At 42.1% G+C, this 27,181-nt stretch overlaps 1 protein-coding gene across 1 annotated transcript in view; it reads left to right on the forward strand.

Moving 5' to 3' along the window:
* Nucleotides 1-27,181, forward strand: part of LOC126291489 (complement factor D-like) — a 72,226-nt gene that overhangs the window by 13,607 nt on the left and 31,438 nt on the right. The window contains exon 2 of the mRNA XM_049984997.1: nucleotides 12,236-12,434. Within this exon, the coding sequence (XP_049840954.1) occupies nucleotides 12,236-12,434 (199 nt within the window). The remainder of the gene's footprint in view (nucleotides 1-12,235; nucleotides 12,435-27,181) is intronic.

Consider the following 27,181-nt stretch of genomic DNA (forward strand, 5'->3'; position numbering starts at 1 on the left):
AAAGATTCAAACTACGGAAGGCACTAACTACTGATAGGCATAGTTAGCGAATGAAAGATTTTAATAGAGAACAAACAATGTATTTACCTTAGTAGTCATAATATATATATCAGTTCATGACATACATTCTTACAAATTTCAAAACTCCGCCATCTCTCTCCCCACATCCACCACTGCTGGCGGCTCACCTCCAGCTGTGCAACGCTAGGGGCTGTTAACATCCAGGTGCCCAACACTACTATGGCGGACAACAATGCAAACTAGCCACAGACTGCACACAGCACAGCCAGTGATTTTCAGAGCGCTACGTGGCGTTACCAATATAAAAAACCTAAACGGCCTACTTACATAGCCCCCATGCTCCCCACAAAAATTTTACAAATTGTTTTGGGCAGCGGCCAATAATGATTTGATAAAATTTTTCATAATTACAATAACAAAGATATCAAATGCACACACTTATTGATACAATGTTGTTCAAAAGCTAAAATTTTCTCACAGTCCATAAAGACAGTCCTGATCATCCATCACAGTAAAATTGCAGTGTTTTTTGTCAAAGACTGAGCAATAAAAGAAAATGCACTCGGAAGTAGTGGATTTCTAAGCAGTCTTGAAGAAGTAGTGTTGTCCTTCCAACGGAAAGACAGTGCTGACACTTGACATGCAGACAGGTAATGGGCCACAACAGAGCAAACCCACAGCAGAGTCAGTCGAAGTTTTGAAGAATACTGGTAGGTAGGTCATCACATATCAGACCCACTGTAGTCCTGGTAGAGATTATGTTATTGGTGGGCCACCAGAGGTGCAGACCCACTGCAGTCCTTGTAGAAATAATGGTATTAGTGAGTCATCAAAGGTGTAGACCCACTGTAGTCCTTGTAGAGATGGCCAGCAGCCATCTGTTGCGACTGTGCATGTGCACAATCACCATCGTAGAGTCTTGCGGAGAATACAGCAAGTCCATAAACCACCACTTGTGCACTCACAAAGTTTTTTTTAATTATCCTTAAAACCAGCAATGCTGTTATCCAGTCCCTTGCTGAATTATTAACACACGTGTAAACACTAACAGTCCCTACTTCTCACATATTGTCCATATACTATGACCAACAGAAACGTGTGCAGTGAAATGTAACTTACAAGTTAATAATATGATGAACTGGTGTCAGTTACAATTTTATAACATGAGAATACAATAACAAAGGTACAAAATATATCATTAAAGAACATAATAGTACAGATAACATTTGCAGTAATACAGGCTTTACAAAAGAATCGAAATAACAAATACATTAGAGTTACAAAAATCACGACATAAGTACATACATAAAAGATCAGAATAACTTTTGAAACATCAACTTCACATATGAGCATTAGAACAAAACAGAAAAAATAATGTCTAAACATATATACAAAGTAAATAACATATTATTAATGCAAATTATATTCGAGGATAACAGTATTCCTCATCATAGTGAATGTAGCTTAGTATTAGAAGAGAAAAAATTCTATGAAACAGTACACAGAGACAGGAAGAAAACAAATACACAAGGGTACACAAGAAGATAGTGGGATAACACAAAAGGAAAGGACAGGGTTTGTTTTCAGTGTAACATTTGGTACTGCAATCCAACCCAAAGCTTCATTCCATAGATCTTCCCTCTTATTTCAACATTTGCTCCAGCGAAAAAAAAAAAAATCCTATCCAACCATGCTGTCTGTATTCTGTTCACATCCTCTTTCAAAAATAGTTTTTCTCCACTGTACACTACTTTTTTTGGCCAAACCATTTTCTTATAGCTTCTCAATGCTTTTCTTCCAATTCATCATAGTTAGTTATTTATATAGTCTACCCCCTCTTAAGCTAACTTAACTGAGCTCAGATGCTAAACTAAGGGACGACGCAATGCAGCAGCACAAAACAATTAACCTAAACAGCAATGACAAAAAAAATGGAAATTGGCAAAGCAAGCTACAGTAAATCTAAATTACCAAGCAATGCAACATTACAACTAATATGAGCCAATGTGCAGCAACAAGAAAAATAAACCAGTAGTAAAACTGGCTAAACAGAGTAATACAAAGTGAAATTTAGTAACAGTATGCCTGGCAAACAGCAGCAGCACATGCAATAACTTATATCTAAACATGACAAAGCTCAAGCAGAAAAAATATTACAGTAAAGACAACAATGCAGAAAAGGGAAATGTCTATTCACATATTAATATCTATCTCATTAAAGTGGTGCACCACAAAACTAATTCTACAAAAGATATTACCAAGTAGTTGAAAAGAAAATTAAGTATTCAGTAACTGTTATTAATCCCTTCTTGTTGTTCTTTCCTTTCCAAGTGTTCCTTTTTCGAAGAACGTGGATCATAAAACGATTATTTAATAGATCTGTTGACAGAAAGTGTTCACATTAGCAAATGCATTTAATTTTATTTTATAAAACCAATGCTACAACACAGCTGGAAACCAGATATCAAATGAAATAAGCAACTATGAAAGGCAGAGCATAAAAATATCATTCAATAGTCATGTGACATTTCATAAGTTAGTACAAATTCTCTCAACTCTCGTAGAAAGACGCTTGTCATTATCAGGTGTGCAGATGTAAGAATGTATCTTTCCAAGTAATGAGCGTGTCGTTTTTGCGATGCTTTCTACAAAGGAATGTCAATAGCGAGGATAACGGCCTCTTTTTTTTTCTTGTGCCTCTGAAAGGCACACACTAATGGCTTGTTTCCAGATGGCTGTCGCGCAGCTGGGTGCCCACGACGCATTACGTGCAGGTAGTCACTTAACTGTCTTACCGAAATATTTACGACATCAGTTTCTACTACAGTGGCAGTCTCATATAAAAAATTTCACAGGCCAAGAATTTGCAATACACATATGTAGAAACAAAATCCTTTAAATATAATAGTGTCCGAAAAATGTTCGCCAGCATAGTGATACATTCATATGCACATATTTCATAACTCTTAAAGTACGATTCTCGGTTTCCAACATCTTTTTTCACAAACCAGAGTCCCTAACCATTACTCATTATTCCTTACCTTATTACACATATACATATTCGTCGACACTTCTTCAATATTTCATCATAACAGATACGTAGCATAACCAAATAACTCATACGGCATCAGCTTAAACATACGTCAGCAGCATAATTCACAACGTCGTCGTAATAATAACATCATAACACCTCAGTCAAATCTCAAAAACGTCATAGCTTTCTGCAACAATTTCAAAACCTAAAAAATATTCTCTGCTCATTTCAAAAGTGTCATCTACCTCAAACGTACTTTAAAAATCAAGATCCCATACCAAATACATCATTCAAAGCTCTAATAGTATCACAATGGTTCCGAAAAAATATGAACATTTCACAAAGTACAGACAAAATACAATTTCATAAGTGTGAAGTTATCCAACTGTGTAATTGCGTAAACATCTGTCACTGACGTAGCAAAAAAAAAAAAATTGTTTCTCTGTTAAATAATCAGATACCTGTGTAATTCTGTGTAAGAGAAATATGGTACCGATGTGTAAAATTGTATTAGCAAATACCATATTAGCTAAGGCTCCTTGTGCTTGCCAAACACATGATACACAAAGTAAGCGTGTACCCCCCTGAGGATTAATGTAATTATACCCTCAGGTATTACAGATTACGGCAATGGAATGAAATGCGTCACGGAAAACCTTTGTATCATTGTACTTCAAATATCTTTAAAAATAAATGTTTTAAGTACAAAATTAATCACTGAAATTCGTGTACTGTAGCGTTAAACTGTGCGTCTTGTTGTAAGATAATCTCTGTGGAAGTGTCGTAGTTATCGTCCTCTGTAAGCAAAGTTCTGCTGAAGTCAATGTACTGCCCTTGTAATAAACGAAGTGAATTGCTTTGCGTATATATATCTTAGTTTTTACGCTTATTGCCCTGATGAAGGAAGTGCTGTGCTGTAACGTATTGATGTGCTACGGAAAAGGCTGTCTCATTGTAGCTATACCACAAAAGTTAAACATGTTTTACTTTCCAGAATAATTCAGAAAAACTGTGCAGATATAAAACAGACACATCGCAAAAGCAACATTCTAAATTGTCACTCATTAGTAGCGTCGTGATAAAATCGTGTAGTTGTCACATAAACTAACCACTGTGTCATCTGGTATCTCACAGAAAGTACTTTAAATCCAGAATGTATCTTCAAGTAAACCAAAATGTTGCATTAAAATCTCATTAGCGGTACCAGTATATGTCCTAAGTATGTAAGCCTGATAGTCGTTATGTGATCGTGCAACAAACAAGCAAGAATGTACAAATACAACACTGTGTCGTCTGTTCACTATAACAATGCATACGTAATTTCTGTTTAAAAATGTTCCCTAGGTTCTAGACTGGATATTTAACTTCAAACATTGTTGCATGTTAACAATTTCTTAAGTCTGACGAAGCATACTATAAATGTGAAGTGAAAAGTTTTATGGCAAAGACAAAGTTAAAAAGTAGATTATCTTTCAATAAACGGTTTTACATGTGAAATGTGGTGTAAACCTTTACTCTTCCTAGCACGCAGAGTTTCAACTTCAACGCAATTATCATGTGGTATACGTCGGATTCTGTAAGGTCCATTGTAAACTAGAAAGAATTTGTGGCTCAAGTGTTTCTTCTTATGTGACAATGAATGATCTTTAATTAGAACTTTCGGACCAATATATAATTTCTTTGCATTTGCTTTGTCGTGTAGTTTTCTCCTTTTGTCTGCTGCAGATTTTATATTTTTAATAGCTAAATCAATTATGTCTTTGTGTCGAAGTTTACGTGTATTCGGAAAAGGTACAAGCTCTCTGATTCTGTTCGGTGGTTCTTCATTCTTTAGTACAAGAGCAGGTGGTAACGCAGTGGAGTCGTGAGGCATTTCATTCAGCACGTTTTGAAATAAATGTAAATATCTATCCCAATGCTGATGCTTTCTGTGACAATTAAGTCTGCAAAGCTTATTGATTTCTTTCATAATCCGTTCAGATGGGTTACAATGTGGTGAGTACAACGAAATAAAAACAGGTTTGATTTTATGATTCCGAAGCATGCGTGACCAAACAGCAGATCCGAATTGCGGTCCGTTATCTGAAATGACTTTACTAACGTGTCCAACTTCACGTAAGAAATTTTTAACAAAGACGTTGGATACAGACCGTCCAGTGGCTTTATGTAACGGAGTGAAAGAAACAAATTTTGAAGTAAGTTCAACAGCGACTAGAACGTACGAAAATCCATTCGATGTTCTGACAAGGGGTCCCAAGAGATCAACAGCAGCAAATTCTTTTAATTTAGAAGGGATGATAGGAAACAACGGAGCACGATGTGAGATAGTAGATAGTTTCGCCTATTGACTAAGTTTACAAATAGACAAGACTCTTCGAATTCTCTTTTCCATATTGTTAAAATAACAAGTCGTTCGAAGAATATGATAACATTTTCGTGGACCAAAATGTGTGTAGCTGAAATGAATGTACCAAATGAGCTTATTAACAAAATCGTCTGGAATTCAAAGTACCCATAGCTTGTCATAAACAGTGCAGCATTTGAAGAGTATGTTGTTTCTAACCAGATAATAATGCCGAATCTGAGTGTGCGGCTTTTCATGCCATTTACTTTTGATGTCTTTCCAAATCGGATCTTTATCTTGTTCATGAGCAATGTCCTTTAAAGATGTGGTGATGAAGTTTTCAAAGGCGACTTTCTGAATGTAAAGAATACTGAAATTTTTCTCGAGGTTGTCTTCTGTGTTACTTTTCTCAAGTGCGTCCGCAACAATGTTCTCCTTGCCGGGAATGTAGACTATTGTGAAGAGGAATTCTTGCAGGAACAATGCCCAACGTTTTAACCTGTCATGATTTAATTTTGAAGACATAAGAAATAGTAATGCACGATGATCACTGTATACTTTTACGTGCTTACCAGAAAGAAAGAAATGGAATTTGTTAAATGCCCAAACGATAGCTAAAGCTTCTAATTCAGTAACGGAATAATTTATTTCAGATTTTGTTAGCACTCGGCTAGCAAAAGCAATGGTTTTCTGAACCGTAGTGTCATTTTCTATGGCTTCTTGAAATAAATGGGCACCAAGACCGACTTTAGAAGAATCCGTGCTAAGGCAAAAGTCTTGTGAGAGATCTGGATGAGCTAGTATTGGCGCGTTAAGTAGCGATTCTTTCAAAGAACTGAATTCCAACTGTGCTTGTTCGTCCCAGTTCCAAATAGTATTTTTTCCAGTGAGAGAGCAAAGTTTTGGTGTAACTAGAATTTGCATATTCAGAAAACGACGGTAAAAATTTACGAGACCTAGAAAACTGCGGACTTGTTTTTTTGTGGATGGAACTGGAATGGCTCTGATTGCTTCTAACTTTTCAGGATCCGGCTGAATGCCTTCAGAAGAAATAATATGTCCCAAAAACTTCACCTTTGACCTACCAAATTCAGACTTTTCCACGTTAACTGTAATTCCAGATTCTGCAAAGATACGTAACAAACTGTTGAGGATGCAATTATGTTGTTCCCATGAGGCTTGTGCTATTAGAATATATCATCCACATATAAGGTGATGTGACGTTTTAAGAAATCAGGTAATATGGAATTTAGCCCGCGAATGAACGCTGCCGAAGAAATGTTCAAACCAAAAGGAAGTTTCCTAAATTGATAACAAACGCCGAAACAAAGAAAAGCTGTGTATTTTCTACATTCTGGATGAAGTTCGATCTGATAAAAGCTGGATCTGAGTTCAATGGAAGGCAACACTTTTACACCAATAAAATTTTGAAGAAGTTCTTCCAACGTTTGCGGCCTGTCTGTTTCAGGAATAATGATAGTATTGATTTGTCTCAAATCTAAGACAAGCCTGATCGATCCATTTTTCTTCTCAACAATATGTAATGGATTGTTGTATGAGCTTACTGCAGGCTCAATAATGCCCTCGTCAAGCATAGATTGTACTTCTGTTCTAACACGGTCCCTATAATGTGCTGGAATTACATATGAACTAACAGAAAATTTAGTATGCTCACGAACACGAAATTGGTATTGAAATCCCTTGATTGTTCCTGTTTTGTGAGTAAAAACTGTGGAATGTGCTTGTAAAATCTCAAAAACGTCTTGCCTATCAGTGTCATTACAATTCTCAGTTGTTCGAATTTTATTGTGAATTAACTCATTAGTATCAAATATGTTGTCGATATCATTCCTGTCAGTAATTGCAGAGTGATTGTTAGTGTCTAGTTCCGTAGAAAATTCCGAACTGTTGTCTAACAGAAGGTAAAGCAGATTAATTTCCTCGTGATGGTTTGAGAGCCAATCTTCAAATTTCAAAGCTTTTGACTTACCTTCTTTCTCTAAACTTATTTCAGCATTGTGAAAGTTTAAGATTGCTTTGTATTCATTCAAAAAGTCTACTCCCAGTATAATTTCCGTCGACAATAATGGAACAATAAGAAAGTTCATAGAGAAGCTAAGAAAGTTCATAGAGAAGCTGTGGCTTTGACAAAAGAATTCTAAGTTGGTTTGTTGGCGTACATCTACACTTTTTCCAACGGTTGCACCTTGTAATTTAATGTTACGTAACGGAAGTGTGGAGCAATAGTTCGATTTGTTGCATTTGCTAAAAGCTGTTTCACTAATTACTGAAATGGGACTGCCAGAGTCAAGTACTGCCGTAAATTTTACGTCATTTACTGTAATGTGAATCACCGAATACGCAATGTTATTACGTTTTACGTCGTGTTCCTGGAGTAAGATATCCCTAATGTCATCCATTTTTACGTAATTACTAGCTACGGCAGCTGCGTCGTCAGTTTCATGGGTACGTTTTGTGGCTGCCAGCGGTATGAGTCATTGCCTATTGTGTCTTCGTTGGCGCGCGTCGTTATTGGGATTTGGAGACCTAACTTCTACAAATTCACCTTGTCGAGAGGGCCCCGCCCTGTTTCAATCTCGCCAGTTCTGATGCAATTCAGGTCTGTCGTTACGATCATATCGTCTGTCGTCATGTCGGTAGATTCCATAGTTTCTTTGTTGTCGGTCACGTGGTGGAGAATTTCTCCCTGAATCGTAACTGCGCGCTGGACCGTTGCGTCTTAAGTTATTCTGTCTCCCTTGATAATAATTATTTTGGTTTCCATATTGTCTGTTTCTCTGATTGTCTCTGTGATAGTCATTACCGTGGAGAGGTGATCTTTCCCTGTAATAATTACTACTCTGCCAACGGTTGTCATACGGGTGGTGTCTGTTTTGGTCACTATTTGTGTTGTGAGAATAGCCTTGTCGTGTCCAGTTATTATTTCTTTCATCGCGGAATTGCGACAGATGTGACCTGTAATTGTTGTGTTCCTGTTTTCGCGTTCCGCGATTGTCAGTGTCAATTTCTAATTCTTGTAAGAGTCCCTGAAAAGCTTCTTCAATGTCGTCTTTGCAACGTCCTGCCAAAATAATATGCCGTAAATGTTCAGGCAATTTGATTAAGCAAATGCGGATGTGTTCTGAGGGGCTGTATGGGTTTGACAGGAACTGATTCTTGTGCAGCATGTCTTCAAAATATTTCACAAGACTGGAAAATTCAGATTGTTCGAAATGTTTCATCATTATGATGCCATGTTTTACTCGGTCTTGTGTGGCTTGAGACCAATATGCTGAGAGGAAGGCATGGTAAAATTCTCCTTTACTGTGGCAATGGTGAATGACCGATCGCATTCTTACAACTAGTTCTAATCTGTGCTCTAATGACCAGTTGGGGGGGTGGGGGGGGGGGGGGACAATGAGAGAATTGATGAAGCCACGCTTTAGTGGATGAATGTCGTTGCCAGAATTCTTAAATGTTTAGAATTTACGTGTAGTAATGAACAGCTTATAGTCAAAATTATCATGTCGGCGAGTCGCATGTCGGTCATTGTTACGTCGTTTCGGCTGTTCCATCTCAGAATTCGGTGTACCTTGCCAATTTCTTTCATAATCTCCGAAGTGCCCTGTGTTATTATTTTGTGGCAGTTCCGTATTTCTATGTCCTTCTTCCCGTATTGCAGCGCGAGTGTCCTCTGAAATACGTAATTCTTGTATTACCTGTGTCAGTTGATCTTGTACTTCCCGGATTTCTCTTTGGTTTTGCGTATTAATTTGATTCAGATTTTGTTTGAATTTCCTAATTTGTTCGCACTACCGGTTTTGTGTCATTCAGATTATCATCTACCTTCGTAGATAAATTATTTAGCTGATCCGAAAGTTCAGCTACTTTCTCTGATAATGAACTAATTTCCTCCATGTGTCTTTCTGAACGAATTTTCAGAGTATCTACTGTGTCCTTTAAGTTTTCTTGAGTTTTTGCAAGTTGGGTAACCGAATCGGTAGATGCAACTGAGTCAATTTTAGCTTGCAAGGTCTCATGATTTTCATGAACAATAGTTTGCAGTTCTTTAATGGCTGCTTCGTGATTCTGTAATGCATTTTCATGCCACGAAAAAATAGGTTGGAAATGCTCACAAATTTATGTTTTTACGTCATTACAGACTTTTTGACATTTCGATTCGATTTTATGTAATTCAGTAGTTAAATCTTCACGTGTTTGTTCAAGTGTATGTTCCACTGAGTCTAACTTTTGAAGCTTTTGTCCATTGCGTCTAACTTTTGCTGTGTTTGTCTCTGATTTTGTTCCACTGAGTCTAACTTTTGAAGATTTTGTTCCATTGTGTCTAACTTTTGAAGATTTTGTTCCATTGTGTCTAACTTTCGCAGCCTTTGTCCCATTTGTTGCATTAACTGTAATAACAATGCACTGGTGTCTGAAACATGTTCCTCAGTGCTTTTCGGCAGTGAAGTTGCACCGGCAACATTCACATTTTGACAAGAAGAAAATGTGTCTTGACTTATTTTAGAAAACGGCGAGGACCCAAAACCTGAATCTGCAGCATTTGCAAGATTGTGTCCTGTCATTCCCGATTCCTGAGGCGAGTTGTTGCCGACCGATCGATCGATAATGCTTCCCTGTTCACTATCTGTTTCACTGCCTACACCATTATTTGCAGCCCGCTCCATTTCCCTATGGACTATTACCAAATTACTACTTTGAACATTAGTTAATTCATTACACAGTGGTGCTGGTAAGCTACGCTCGTCGTCACTATTATTTCTCAGTTTACTTTCGAGCCTAGTGTTACGTTTTTCACACGCCATTATTGTCACAATATTTCACACGATAACACAGAAAACCACAATTGGAAGAGCAAAAATAAGAGAACATATTAACATAGCACTGAAAATAATAAGTAGTTAATTGCAAGCGCAGCTGCGAAATACTTCGTGTAAAACTACTTGCATGCCACAACTGTTTTACTGTACAACAATGAAAGACTGCAACTACAAAGGAAATTCTCTCTATGATTGCGCGCTAGCAATAAACAAAAGCTGCACTAATTACACAAACTAAAGGAAAAAATCAGAAGATTCCAGTGAGGTATCCTTGGGTAAGGGTCGACATATGAAACGTCCCCTTAGAACAATTATATAAGACTGTGCTTAAACTGACACACAATATTTTTAGCGCAACGCAATCTGACTTTCAAAAATCCCTACAAAAGAATGCCCTGACTAACATTAACCTATACCTTTCACAAATCACTTACCTCACCAAACATCTTCGTTACTCGAACTACTGCAATACAGCGAGCGCCACTGCTGCCAGCTAAATGAAAGATTCAAACTACGGAAGGCACTAACTACTGATAGGCATAGTTAGCGAATGAAAGATTTTAATAGAGAACAAACAATGTATTTACCTTGATAGTCATTATATATATATATATATATATATATATATATATATATATATATATATATCAGTTCATGACATACATTCTTACAAATTTCAAAACTCCGCCATCTCTCTACCCACATCCACCACTGCTGGCGGCTCACCTCCAACTGCGCAACGCTAGGGGCTGTTAACATCCAGGTGCCCAACACTATAATGGCGGACAACAATGCAAACTAGCCACAGACTGCACATAGCACAGCCAGTGATTTTCAGAGCGCTACGTGGCGTTACCAATATAAAAAACCTAAACGGCCTACTTACACTATTAGTTGCTGTAATTACCTCCTCATTTGAATAAAATCTTTGTCCCACCAGCCATTTCTTCAAATTGGGGAACAAATAGTAGTCCGAAGGAGCCAATTCTGGAGAATAGGGGGATGTGAAACGAGTTGGAATCCTATTTCCATTAATTTTGCGACCACAACTGCTGAGGTGTGTGGTGGTGCACTGTCGTGATGGAAAGGTCTTTTTTGCGGTCAAATCGCCGGCGTTTTTCTTGCAGCTCGGTTTTCAAACGGTCCAATAACGATGAATAATATTCACCTGTAATAGTTTTACCCTTTTCCAGGTTGTAGAAGAGGATTATCCCTTGCGAATCTCTAAAGACAGTCGCCATAACCTTTCCGTCCGAAGGGATGGTCTTCAGCTTTTTTGGTGCAGATACTCCTTTGCTAACGCATTGTTTAGATTGTTTGGTCTCAGGAGTATAGTAATGTTTCCATGTTTCATCCACAGTGATGTAACGACGCTTAAAATCCTGTGGATTCTTCCTGAAGAGCTGCAAACTATCCTTGCAACATTTCACACGATTTCGTTTTTGGTCAAGCGTGAGCAATCGCGGAACCCGTCTCGTGGACAGCTTTCTCAAGTCCTGCAAAATATTATGAACCCATTCATTCGAGATGTACACAGCAGTAGCTATCTCACGTACCTTAACTCTTCTGTCATCTGTCACCATATCATGGATTTTATCAATGATTTCTGTAGTTGTAACCTCCACAGGGCGTCCAGATATTTGAGCATCACTGGTGCCCACATGACCACTCTGAAAATTTTGAATCTACTTATAAACTTCTTATCGAAGGTGCAGGGTTACTGTAATCTATATCAATCTTCCCTTTATCCTCCTGAGGCGTTTTGCCTTTCATAAAGTGATGTTCAATCACCACACGAAATTCTTTTTCGTCCATTTTTTGACAATCACTCGACTACCTTGATTCACACGAATGCCAAACACAAACAAATAGACCAATGGCTGAAACTTTGTGTGTGTTCTTTCCAAAGATGCTACTAACTAAACATGACCTCGATACGCGCCGGTGGTGCCATCTCTCGGTGTTTGCACGGACTTTTCCGGTGTCCCCGAGCAGGTATCGTGATGGCGGGCGGCACGGAGTTCACGACGATCCAGGACCTGACGCCGCCAGAGGTGCAGATCCGGCAGATCCAGCGGTGGTGGGTCCACCCGTACCGGCACGTACTCTGGCACGACATCACCATCGCGCGCCTCTTCGCACCCTGGGTCTTCGGGGAGTTCGTCGCCACGCTGCCCATTCCCGACCAGCACACGTGAGTAGCTCTGAGGCGCCCGCTACTGTGCGGGGCAATCCAAAACTTTCCGGATGAGGGGGAAATACGGAAGCGTCCGATCCCGCCCGTCTGCGTTGACCCATGACGTCACAAATATGGCGGAAACGACCATAAACCACTATTCCACTATGGCGCATATAAAATCGTTACGTACACATTATTGAGGACGAAAATACATCGAAAAACAAACACACACACGTTCCACAAAAAGGCTAATCACACTAACGCGACAAGCGCGGGAAATAGGGGTTTTTTGAGTGGGGACAAACTAAATATAAACAAATCTGGACACCCACACCCCATAAAAAACCACGCAAAACGACAAAAAAAACGACATCACAAAACTCCCCAAATACCACTAAACACAATATCATTTGGAATCGGACACTTCCTTTGACCTATATAGCTCAACAGCAGCTCCCGATCCCATAACTTAGGACCTAACACTTCCCTTGACCTATATAGCTCAAAAACATCTCCCGACACCAATACCAACATTCACAGCCACACATTGGGATCAAACACTTCCCTTGACCAGTTATTCTTACGACATCTCCACATACAGCCGTCCCTGGTCCGAGAAGCCGGAACTTTAAGTAAGCCTCCTCACAAGCAACTTCTAATCAAGCTGCGGGCCTATAGGGTATCGTCTCAGTTGTACGACTGGATTCGTGATTTCCTGTCAGGAAGGCCGCAGTTCGGAGTAATAGACGGCAAATCATCGAGTAAAACTGAAGCGATATCAAGTGTTCCCCAGTGAAGCGTCCTGGGACCTGGGTGACAATCTGAGCAGTTCTCTTAGGTTGTTCGCAGATGATGCTGTAATTTACCGTCTAGTAAGGTCATCCGAAGACCGGTATCAGTTGCAAAGCGATTTAGAAAACATTGCTGTATGGTGTGGCAAGTGGCAGTTGACGCTAAATAACGAAAAGTGTGAGGTGATCCATATGAGTTCCAAAAGAAATCCGTTGGAATTTGGTTACTCGATAAATAGTACAATTCTCAAGGCTGTCAATTCAACTAAGTACCTGGGTGTTAAAATTACGAAGAACTTCAGTTGGAAGGACCACATAGATAATATTGTCGGGAAGGCGAGCCAAAGGTTGCGTTTCATTGGCAGGACACTTAGAAGATGCAACAAGTGCACTAAAGAGACAGCTTACACTACACTCGTTCGTCCTCTGTTAGAATATTGCTGCGCGGTGTGGGATCCTTACCAGGTGGGATTGACGGAGGACATCGAAATGGTGCAAAAAAGGGCAGCTCGTTTTGTATTATCACGTAATAGGGGAGAGAATGTGGCAGATATGATACGCGAGCTGGGATGGAAGTCATTAAAGCAAACACGTTTTTTGTCTCGGCGAGATCTCTCTACAAAATTTCAGTCACCAACTTTCTCTACCGTATGTGAAAATATTTTGTTGCGCCCAACCTACATAGGTAGGAATGATCATCAAAATAAAATAAGAGAAATCAGAGCTCGAACAGAAAGGTTTAGGTTTTCGTTTTTCCCGCGCGCTGTTCGGGAGTGGAATGGTAGAGACATAGTATGATTGTGGTGCGATGAACCCTCTGCCAAGCACTTAACTGTGAATTGCAGAGTTATCATGTAGATGTAAATGTAGATGTAGAAGCCTCATTTCTTCACATCATACTGAACAATTTACGACTTCATCCAAAAATCCGAATAGTTGAAGGAATTTTAGTAGAGATAACGCACTGTCCGCCATCATAGCCGACAACCGGAAACTGTTGACCCTGTCAGTCATATACATACCTACCAAAGACATAAAAAAAGCAATTTACCAAAATTCACACACGACGCCACACTCGCAAAGTAAATCAAAAACATCGCCTAACAAACCACCAGAGAGCACCATCGATCGCATCAAAGCGACTCCTACAAACACGGCACTCTCACAAACTAAATACCGCGCCCTCGTGACCTCACACACCACTACAGCCTTACGTCACGGGTCAAAGCCGACAGGTGGGATCGGACGCTTCGGTCGACTCGTTGAGGGCGTAGCAGCACCATCCACGCAGAGTAGCGCGACGCCGATGCGAGTATATAAGCACCGACACGTAGGCAAGGCAGTCGTGTCTTTCCGACGTGCGTGTAGTAAATGCGGACATGTCAAGTACGGTGACGTCGTTACCAATCGTGTGAGTCTTATTGCACGCTGGTGGACCCTTGCGTGACGTCGGTATGATGTGTACACGCTGTATCGAAGACGACAGAGACCACATATCGACTTTTGTGGCCGGTCGAGAGGATAAACTGCGGTAGCCATTATTGCAGACGAATTAGACGGACAGCTGGAAAGTTGCAAATTTGTGGTAAGTTCTGTTGGACCAAACTGCTAGGCTTACACACTACTTCATCTAACTTAAACTATCTTACACTAAGGACAAGACAAACACCTATGCCCGAGGGTGGACTCGAACCTCTGACGTGTGGAGCTGCGTGATCCGTGACAAGGCGTCGGAGACCGCGCGGCTACCTCTCGTCGTGGAGACGGACAGCTCATTATACACGGGAGCGCCAAAGAAACTGGTTGTCGTTGTGGTCTTCAGACCTGCGAATGGTTTAATGCAGCTCCCCATGCTACTCTATCCTGTGCAAGCTTCATCGTCTCCTAGTAGCTACTGCAACCTACATCCTTCTGAATCTGCTTAGTGTATTCATCTCTTGGTCTCCCTCTACGATTTTCACCCTCCTCGCTGCCCTCCAACACTAAATTGGTGATCCCTTGATGCCTCAGAACATGTCCTACCAACCGATCCCTTCTTCTAGTCAAGTTGTGCCACAAACTCCTCTTCTCCACAATTCTATTCAATACTTCCTCATTAGTTATGTGATCTACCCATCTAATCTTCAGCATTCTTTTGTAGCACCACATTTCGAAAGCTTCTATTCTCTTCTTGTCCAAACTATTTATCGTCCATGTTTCACTTCCATACATGGCTACACTCCATACAAATACTTTCAGAAAAGACTCCCTGACATTTAAATCTATACTCGATGTTAACAAATTTCTCTTCTTCAGAAACGCTTTCCTTGCCATTGCCAGTCTACATTTTATATCCTCTCTACTTCGACCATCATCAGTTATTTTGCTCCCCAAATAGCAAAACTCCTTTACTGCTTTAAGTGTCTCATTTCCTAATCTAATTCCGTCAGCATCACCCGACTTAATTCGACTACATTTCATTAGCCTCGTTTTCTTTTGTTAATGTTCATCTTATATCCTCCTTTCAAGACACTGTCCATTCCGTTAAACTGCTCTTCCAAGTCCTTTGCTGTCTCTGACAGAATTACAATGTCATCGGCGAACCTCAAAGTTTTTATTTCTCCTTCATGGATTTTAATACCTACTCCGAATTTTTCTTTTGTTTCCTTTACTGCTTGCTCAATATACCGATTGAATAACATCGGGGAGAGGCTACAACCCTGTCTCACTCCCTTCCCAACTACTGCTTCCCTTTCACGTCCCTTGACTCTTATAACTGCCATCTGCTTTCTGTACAAATTGTGAATAGCCTTTCGCTCCCTGTATTGTACCCCTGCCACCTATTCAATACCTCCTCAGTAGTTATGTGATCTACCCATCTAATCTTCAGCATTTTTTCTGTAACACCACATTTCGAAAGCTTCTATTCTCTTTCGGTATAGGGATGCATATTCAAATACAGACATGTAAACAGGCAGAATACGGTGCTTGGGTCGGCAACGCCTATGTAAGAAAACAAGTGTCTAGCGCAGTTGTTAGATCGGTTATTGGTGCTACAACGACAGGTCATCAAGATTTAAGTGAGTTTGAATGTGGTGTTACAGTCGACGCACGAGCTAGGTAGAGATGAAGTGGGGATTTTCCCGTACAACCATTTCACGAGTATACCGCGAATATCAAGAATCCGGTAAAACATCAACTCTCCGACATCGCAGCGGACAGAAAAAGATCCTACAAGAACGGGACCAACGACGACTGAAGAGAATCGCTCAACGTGACAGAAGTGCAACCCCTTCGCAAACTGTTGCAGATTTCAATGCTGGACCATAAACAAGTGCCAGCGTGTGAGTCATTCAACGAAACATCATCGATATGGGCTTTCGGAGCCGAAAGCCAAGTCGTGTACCCTTGATGACTGCACGACACATAGCTTTATGCCTAGCCTGGGCCCGTTAACGTTGGACTGTTGATGACTGAGAACATGTTGTCTGGTCGGACGGGTCTCGTTGCAAATTGTATCGAGCTGATGGACGTGTGCGGGTATGAGGACAACCTCATGAATCCATGGACCCTGCATGTCAGTAGGGGACTGTTGAAGCTACTGGAGGCTCTGTAATGGTGTGGGACATGCGTAGTGATATCGGATCTCAGACACGTGTCGATACGACTCTGACAGGTGACACATACATAAGCATCCTGTCTCATCGCCTGTCCGACGGACTTGGGCAGTTCAAGCAGGAAAATGCAAATCCCACACGTCGAGAATTGCTATGGAGTGGCTCCAGAAACACTCTTTTCAGTTTCAGCACTTGCGCTGGCCACCAGACTCCCCAGATATGAACATTATTTAGCACATCTGGGATACATTGCAAAGTGCTGCTCAGAAGAGATCTCCACCCCGTCGTACTGTTACCGATTTATGGACAGCTCTGTAGTATCCATGGTGTCAGTTCCCTCCAGCAGTATTTCAGACATTAGTTGAGCCCATGCCACGTCATGTCGTGGCACTTTTGCGTGCTCGCGGGGGCCCTACATGATGTTAGGCAGATTTACCACTTTCTTTGGCTTTTTGGAAGCTATCGATGTCTTTGTTTTCTTCGAAAATCTCCACCTGTCACCTTTGGGAAAATATGACGTCAAAATAAGTTTTGGAGGCAAATTTTGTAGTCAAAGAAAGAACATTACTGTGGCTCACTCAGTTACATGAAGATATGGGGTGAGGTTCAGTTCTCAGTTCTACTGAGGGGTCTATTTTTTTATGCGAAAATTGCCGCCAAGTAGCAGCGTGCGTCGTGGTACATTAAACTCGATGCAAGTAGTGAATTAGCTTCAGACACGATTCAGTTGTTAAAATTATAGACTGCAGTGTATAACACCAAAGCATAGCCTCCATATTGTCGACCAATTACAAACACCACTGAAGAACTGCATCAGTGTGTCTTAAGTTGTCCCAGTGTGGGTAGTTTATTACTAAGGATTATTGAATCTGACCTCTAAGCACACATTCCAGATTTTCAGTCTCACTATGGAGACAGACCGGCGCCAGTGTGACCTACTTGCTGTGAGACTTCAATAAAGTCATTGGTCACATCCTTTTATCTACTCGTCGGTAAGGTGATCCTCAAAACTTCGAAGACAGATGAGCTGACTTGTCAAAAGTGCATGTCGTCTGGTGTTATCTACACTCCTGGAAATTGAAAAAAGAACACATTGACACCGGTGTGTCAGACCCACCATACTTGCTCCGGACACTGCGAGAGGGCTGTACAAGCAATGATCACACGCACGGCACAGCGGACACACCAGGAACCGCGGTGTTGGCCGTCGAATGGCGCTAGCTGCGCAGCATTTGTGCACCGCCGCTGTCAGTGTCAGCCAGTTTGCCGTGGCATACGGAGCTCCATCGCAGTCTTTAACACTGGTAGCATGCCGCGACAGCGTGGACGTGAACCGTATGTGCAGTTGACGGACTTTGAGCGAGAGCGTATAGTGTGCATGCGGGAGGCCGGGTGGACGTACGGCCGAATTGCTCAACACGTGGGGCGTGAGGTCTCCACAGTACATCGATGTTGTCGCCAGTGGTCGGCGGAAGGTGCACGTGCCCGTCGACCTGGGACCGGACCGCAGCGACGCACGTATGCACGCCAAGACCGTAGGATCCTACGCAGTGCCGTAGGGGACCGCACCGCCACTTCCCAGCAAATTAGGGACACTGTTGCTCCTGGGGTATCGGCGAGGACCATTCGCAACCGTCTCCATGAAGCTGGGCTACGGTCCCGCACACCGTTAGGCCGTCTTCCGCTCACGCCCCAACATCGTGCAGCCCGCCTCCAGTGGTGTCGCGACAGGCGTGAATGGAGGGACGAATGGAGACGTGTCGTCTTCAGCGATGAGAGTCGCTTCTGCCTTGGTGCCAATGATGGTCGTATGCGTGTTTGGCGCCGTGCAGGTGAGCGCCACAATCAGGACTGCATACGACCGAGGCACACAGGGCCAACACCCGGCATCATGGTGTGGCGAGCGATCTCCTACACTGGCCGTACACCTCTGGTGATCGTCGAGGGGACACTGAATAGTGCACGGTACATCCAAACCGTCATCGAACCCACCGTTATACCATTCCTAGACCGGCAAGGGAACTTGCTGTTCCAACAGGACAATGCACGTCCGCATGTATCCCGTGCCACCCAACGTGCTCTAGAAGGTGTAAGTCAACTACCCTGGCCAGTAAGATCTCTGGATCTGTCCCCCATTGAGCATGTTTGGGACTGGATGAAGCGTCGTCTCACGCGGTCTGCACGTCCAGCACGAACGCTGGTCCAACTGAGGCGCCAGGTGGAAATGGCATGGCAAGCCGTTCCACAGGACTACATCCAGCATCTCTACGATCGTCTCCATGGGAGAATAGCAGCCTGCATTGCAGCGAAAGGTGTATATACACTGTACTAGTGCCGACATTGTGCATGCTCTGTTGCCTGTGTCTATGTGCCTGTGGTTCTGTCAGTGTGATCATGTGATGTATCTGACCCCAGGAATGTGTCAATAAAGTTTCCCCTTCCTGGGACAATGAATTCACGGTGTTCTTATTTCAATTTCCAGGAGTGTAGAATCATAAGTAGAAGGTGAAAACGAAAGTTTTCTCTACATAACTGAAATATTCGTAGATTGCCTGGATCTTCATGAAGTGTGTGGTTTACAGTGAAAGTGATCGGTCCCAGTTTTTAAACACTTATTCTTCCGTTCGTAACAGCTGATCAAATCCATCATGACACATTGCAAAGAGGGCGAGTTGTACAGTATGTCTTCGTAAAACAACCGACTGGTTCATAAATCAAGAAACATACTTTTTCATAACTTTAAATCGTAGTGAAATAATATTCAAGTAACTAACACAGGTTACACTTCGAGATATCAGCTCAAACTGCCCCGACCCAGCAACCTCGCTGCTTCCCTTTATATATATATATATTCTAAATAATGGATGCTCACTTGGACCATTATTACTTAATAATGACAACATATTTTTAATCGTATTGCCAATTAAAAGTTCCAAAGCTAAGATATTCTAATTACACAGAATAATACGTCTAAAATTACAGAATTGAATAATATGTGACATTTATAATGTAAAATTGTTTTTAAATGTGAAAATTCCATCTAAATATGAGTACAATAATTAACTTCACAAAATTAATTAATACACGCTAATTACACAATGACTCACATTCCTAACAATAATTGAAGCTAAGAGGGTAAAACGAAACAGGTTTTGATTGACAGAATTTGTAACAGATGTCTAGAATTTTATAATTAGGCGTATATCTGGTTACAACAAGTTTAATTAATAAAGTCATTAAGACGGAATATTTTTACAGCTTTCATCCTAAATTTACGTTTTACAATATGTTCCTTCATTTGCAGGCGACAGAATAAATTCTTGAATGAGTAAATTACATTCGTAAAAGTCCAATTATTTGAATAATTACAGTTGGTGATGAATACCATACATTTTATTCCTACCATTTTCACTAATTCAAGTCTTTCCCATTACTACAATGAATGCCACAGTTTTTTAAAATACATCGTCGTTTGTTTTATTTTGTAGTGGTGTCTGCTAATTAGTCTCCAACTTAGTGTCATTTTTATGACATTCATGAATCACCATAATACCAATTATTTTAAAGTGTGGAATTGTACTACACGATGTCAGGGAATCGAAGTTTTCATTAAATATTAGTCTATTAGGAATATTACAATCCAATGCTACACTCCTGGAAATTGAAATAAGAACACCGTGAATTCATTGTCCCAGGAAGGGGAAACTTTATTGACACATTCCTGGGGTCAGATACATCACATGATCACACTGACAGAACCACAGGCACATAGACACAGGCAACAGAGCATGCACAATGTCGGCACTAGTACAGTGTATATACACCTTTCGCAGCAATGCAGGCTGCTATTCTCCCATGGAGAAGATCGTAGAGATGCTGGATGTAGTCCTGTGGAACGGCTTGCTATGCCATTTGCACCTGGCGCCTCAGTTGGACCAGCGTTCGTGCTGGACGTGCAGACCGCGTGAGACGACGCTTCATCCAGTCCCAAACATGCTCAATGGGGGACAGATCCGGAGATCTTGCTGGCCAGGGTAGTTGACTTACACCTTCTAGAGCACGTTGGGTGGCACGGGATACATGCGGACGTGCATTGTCCTGTTGGAACAGCAAGTTCCCTTGCCGGTCTAGGAATGGTAGAACAATGGGTTCGATGACGGTTTGGATGTACCGTGCACTATTCAGTGTACCCTCGACGATCACCAGAGGTGTACGGCCAGTGTAGGAGATCGCTCCCCACACCATGATGTCGGGTGTTGGCCCTGTGTGCCTCGGTCGTATGCAGACCTGATTGTGGCGCTCACCTGCACGGCGCCAAACACGCATACGACCATCATTGGCACCAAGGCAGAAGCGACTCTCATCGCTGAAGACGACACGTCTCCATTCGTCCCTCCATTCACGCCTGTCGCGACACCACTGTAGGCGGGCTGCACGATGTTTGGGCGTGAGCGGAAGACGGCCTAACGGTGTGCGGGACCGTAGCCCAGCTTCATGGAGACGGTTGCGAATGGTCCTCGCCGATACCCCAGGAGCAACAGTGTCCCTAATTTGCTGGGAAGTGGCGGTGCGGTCCCCTACGGCGCTGCGTAGGATCCTATGGTCTTGGCGTGCATACGTGCGTCGCTTCGGTCCGGTCCCAGGTCGACGGGCACGTGCACCTTCCGCCGACCACTGGCGACAACATCGATGGACTGTGGAGACCTCACGCCCCACGTGTTGAGCAATTCGGCGGTACGTCCACCCGGCCTCCCGCATGCCCACTATACGCCCTCGCTCGAAGTCCGTCAACTGCACATACGGTTCACGTCCACGCTGTCGCGGCATGCTACCAGTGTTAAAGACTGCGATGGAGCTCCATATGCCACGGCAAACTGGCTGACACTGACGGCGGCGGTGCACAAATGCTGCGCAGCTAGCGCCATTCGACGGCCAACACCGCGGTTCCCGGTGTGTCCGCCGTGCCGTGCGTGTGATCATTGCTTGTACAGCCCTCTCGCAGTGTCCGGAGCAAGTATGGTGGGTCTGACACACCGGTGTCAATGTGTTCTTTTTTCCATTTCCAGGAGTGTAAAAATTTAACTTATTTAGCTTCTGTGTACGAGATGGATACAGAATTTTTGCTGAAAACAGGTGACCAAATACCAGTTTCGAGTGACTGTACTGAGCTGACAATATTTGCACATGGTCGTTTGTATCAGCAAAATGCAAAATTTTATTAACATTACTCATTTGAGACTAACTGTCAACACACTTTAAAATTAGCTGAGTAATCTCATCGCAGTTCCCAAATGATGAAGGATTCTAGATTGAACAGTTCTGCTGACCGTGGTGGCCGAGCGGTTCTAGACGCCTAGTCTGGAACCGCGCGACTGCTACGGTCGCAGTTTCGAATCCTGCCTCGGGCATGGATGTGTGTGATGTCCTTAGGTTAGTTAGGTTTAAGTAGTTCTAAGTTCTAGGGGACTGATGACCACAGCTGTTGAGTCCCATAGTGCTCAGAGCCATTTGAACCATTTTTTTTGAACAGTTCTATTTTCGAGTAAAGTAGGATGAACAACTTGGAAGAATAATAGGATGTACTTGTTTCTACGTCTGTATTTGATGTGGCAGGTCAAACTACTTTTCTTACATACATTGTCATTAGGAATGTACTAAGCTTTTAGGATTGCGATGAGTTCAGAAACTTTCCATTTCACTGATATGATATGTGTGACTGGTCAACAATATGGCGGATGCTCGTTGGCCTCACACATTTCAGTCTTTACTTTTAACGACTGAATCGTTCCTGAAGGTAATTCCCTACTTGCGTAGAGTATATCGTGTACTCCGCTGCATGCTCTACTTGGCATCAATATTCTCATTAAAAAAAAATTAGATCTTCATACTTTGGAACACAAGGCCTCTGTCACCTCATAACTTCATGTAACTGATTGAGCCATTGTAATGTTGATTCCCTGGCTGTCAAAAAATGGTTCAAATGGCTCTAAGCACTATGGGATTTAACATCTGAGGTCATCAGTCCCCTAGATTTAGAACTACTTAAACCTAACCAACCTAAGGACATCACACACATCTATGCCCGAGGGAGGATTCTAACCTGCGATCGGAGCGGTCGCGCTGTTCCAGACTGAAGCGCCTAGAACCGCTCGGCCACACCGGCCGGCTAAGACCATCATGTCAGGCGTTTGGCTCTGGCACAATGTACTGTATATGCAGAAACAATCTGAGCAGCAGTCGGCACCACAGTGACACAACGAACTATTATACGACGAGCGTTTGAGAAGTCCGTGCCAAGTCCGAGAGATGGCACCACCGGCGAGTATCGAGGTCATGTTTAGTTAGTAGCAACTTTGGAAAGAACGCACACCAAGTTTCAGCCATATTGGCCTATTTCTTTGTGTTTGGCGTTCGTGTGAATCAAGAAAGTCAGGTGATTGTCAAAAAAAGGACGAAAAAGAATTTTGTGCGGTGATTAAACATTACTTTATGAAAGGTAAAATGCCTCAGGAGACTAAAGAGAAGCTTGGTAACATTACGGTGACTCTGCACCTTCGATTAGAACAGTTTATAAGTGGTTTCAAAATTTTCAGAGTGGCCATATGGGCACAAGTGATGCTGAACGTTATGGACACCCTGAGGAGGTTACGACTCCAGAAATCGTTCATAAAATCCATGATATGGTGATGGTTGACAGAAGAGTTAAGGTGTGTGAGATTGCTAGTGCTGCGAGCATCTCGAATGAATGGGTATATAATGTTTTGCATAAACATTTGAACATGAGAAAGCTACCCGCTGTATGGGTTTCGCTCATGCTTGACCAAAGTGTTGCAAGGATGGTTTACAACTGTTCAGGAAGAATCCTCAGGACTTTAGGCATCGTTTCGCCACTGTGGATGAAACATGGTTACATTACTATACTCCTGAGACCAAAGAACAATTTAAGCAATGGGTTATCAAGGGAGAATATGCACCAAGAAAGGCGAAGACCATTCCTTCGGCCGGAAAGGTTATGACGACTGTCTTTTGAGATTCGGAAGGGAAAATCCTCATCGACTATCTGGAAAATGGTAAAAGTATTACAGGTGAATATTATTCATCATTATTGGACCGTTTCTATACCGAGCTGCAAGAATAACGCCAGCGATTGGACCAGATAAAAAGTCCAATTCCATCGCGACAAGGCACCCGCACACACCTCAGCAGTTGTGGTCGCAAAATTAATGGAAATAGGATTTCAACTCGTTTCACATCCCCCCTATTCTCCAGACTTGGCTCCCTCGGACTACTTTTTGTTCCCCAATTTGAATAAATGGCTGGCAGGACAAAGATTTAATTCAAACGAGGAGGTGATTGCAGCAGCTAATAGCTATTGAGCAGACTTGGACAGTTCCTATTATTCAGAAGGGATCAACAAATTAGAACAGCGTTGGACGAAGTGTATAAGTCTAAAAAGAGACTATGTCGAAAAATAAAAAAGGTTAACCCAAACATGTAACTAGTTTTTATTTTTCCACGTAATTTTCAAACGCCCCTCACAAATCAGTTACTTGGACGGCTCCGAGCCAGAGCCTTATGGCGTGCATTCACTGACCTCAAACCACAGGTATCTGCAACTTCCGTGGTGTCAAGCGAGAGCTCATTGGAGGGCAGGGTGGAGATCTGTTGTTTTCTGACGAAATCTGGTTGTGCCCCAATGCCAGTGATGGCTATGTATTGGTAGGGGGCCAAATAGGGGCCAGCAACCAACCTGTCTGTATGCTAGACACACTGGACCTACAGCTGGAGCTATGGTCTGGGGTTCGATTTAGTAAGACAGCAGGGGCACTCTGCTGGTTACCACACACACCCTGACTTCAAATTTGTACGTTAGTCTCGTGACTCGACCATCTGTGCTGCCATTCATCAACAGCATTCCATGATGTGTTTTCCAACACGATAACGCTCGCCCATGTATGCTGTTGTAACCTGACATGCTCTACAGAGTGTCGACATGTTGCATTGGTCTGCTCGATCACCAGATCTCTCTCCAATCCAGCACATATGGGACATCATCGGACGACAACTCCAGCGTCATCCACAAATAGCATTAACGGCCCCTGTATTGACCGACTAACTGCAACAAGCATGGGACTCCAACCCACAAACTGACATGTGGCTCCTGTACAATGCATGTACGTTTCCAAACTTTCATTCAGCGTTCTGTCGGTTACACCGGCTATTAACGTAGCCGCATTTCACGTTTGGAAAGACGCATCTCGTGCTGACATTAACCTGTCATCTTGCAATGGTAATCACTTAAATAAGTTGTCTAGAGAAATATCTTCCAGAAATTACATGACTCCAAATTAATTGATTTTTTTCTGTCAGTGTAGATATCATATGCGCTTCTGAGATCTAAGAGATCCAGAGTACAAATACTTAAGGAATAGAAATATGATTGGTAGGAAATTGGCGAAGCAGAGAAAGATGATAAATTCATTAATGCGGAACCTGAGGGAATAAACGCAGATATCATAATTTTTTATTAAGAAAAGAAAGTACAGTAAAGCAAACAAGTGCGAATAGGCTTGTATTATGCTGATTAAGATCTGTATCTTGTGTACTAATAATAACAAATCTCTAAAACTGTCATGTCCGTCTGTTTGTATGAACACATTTGTCCAAAACTACTGGACGAATTTTCATGCCGTTTCCGCTGGTAACCTGAGGCACCGTAGAGGCTTTATTTAATTAAAATCGGATCACAAAAAAGATTATCGTGATTTAAAGTTTTAGGTAAAACCGTCTGTTTTTCTGACTCAACACGCCATTCCCTTTCGTAGGGTTTTCATAGATAACTTGAGGATAGCTAGGGGCACCGTATAGGCTCTATTTCATCTGTTTCATGACGCAAAAAGGGTGTCATAATTGAAAATTTTCTTCATACTAATATTGTAAATGCAAAAGTACCTCTGTTACGTTTTCACGACGACTCCACTGAAGCAATTTCGATGAAATGTAGTATGGAGATAACTTGAACCCAAAGGGAGAGCATAGCCCTCTTACAAAGTAAGTAGTACGAGATACTCATCGATTTAAAGTATATTATGAGAATTAATGAAAAATACGAACTGTCTGAGAGAGAGTGCTTTCTTCTCTTTGACTGTTGATACTTACGAATTGTATGCACTTACAGCGAAAGATGAATACACATCCCAGTTGTCCTGGTGTGAATTCACATAATGACTTAACATCTTTCTGACGATACAGTGTATCATAGCATGAGGATGCAGTGCACTTGCCCTTAACTTCATAACTTCTACAAAATGACACATTTGCTTTAACAAATTCGACATATTGTCTGTTGATCAGTAATCATAGTTTCTGAAACTCCAGATTTGAGCACACAGCTGCTGATCAATGCTTGCACTATTACGGCTGTCTGTTGGTTAGCGACTGAAATTATTTCCATACCTATAAAAATTATCAATAATAACACAAATCGATTTATGGCTGGATGACTGTTCAATGGCCCCAGAAGTTCAACCAGATGATTTTAAACAGTTCTGTCACTTCTGATAACATTTGGAAAGGTACTTATTTCTGACATATGCCTGTTGCGCACATTGTACACAACCCGTCGCTTACCGATCCACATCTCCAAAAAACGTCCAAATGTGTGTGAAATCTTATGGGACTTAACTGCTAAGGTCATCAGTCCCTAAGCTTACGCACTACTTAACCTGAATTATCCTAAGGACAAACACATACACCCATGCCCGAGGGAGAGCTTGAACCTCTGCCGGGACCGTATAGTCCAGGACTGCAGCGCCTATGACTGCTCGGCTAATCCAGCGCGGCGATCCACATCTCCTTTCCTTGACTTCCATTAGTGGAGTTCCACTACTCATCTACACATCTAGAGCCAAAGACACTAGAACACCTGCCTAATATTGTGTAGGGCCTCCATGAGCACGCAGAGGTTCCGCAACACGATGTGGCATGGACCCGACTAATGTCTGAAGCAGTGCTGGAGGGAGTTGACTCCATGGATCCCGCAGGGCTGTCAATAATTCCACAAGAGTAAGAGGGGGTGGAGATGTCTTCTGAACAGCACGTTGCAAGGCAACCCAGACAAGCTCAATAATGTTCGTGTCTGGGGAGTTTACTGGTCAGCGTACGTTTTAAACTCAAAAGAGTGTTTCTGGAGCCACTCTGTAGCAATTCTGGACGCGTGGATTGTCGATTTGTCCTGCTGGACTTGCCCATGTCCGTCGGAATGCCCAATGGACATGAATGGATGCAGGTGATCAGACAGGATGTTTGCCGTGTCTAGATGTATCATGGGTCCCACATCACTTCAACTGCACATGCCCCACACCATTGCAGAGCC

Source organism: Schistocerca gregaria, chromosome 9 (assembly GCF_023897955.1).
Source record: "Schistocerca gregaria isolate iqSchGreg1 chromosome 9, iqSchGreg1.2, whole genome shotgun sequence".
In the NCBI taxonomy this organism is placed as follows: Eukaryota; Metazoa; Arthropoda; class Insecta; order Orthoptera; family Acrididae; genus Schistocerca; species Schistocerca gregaria.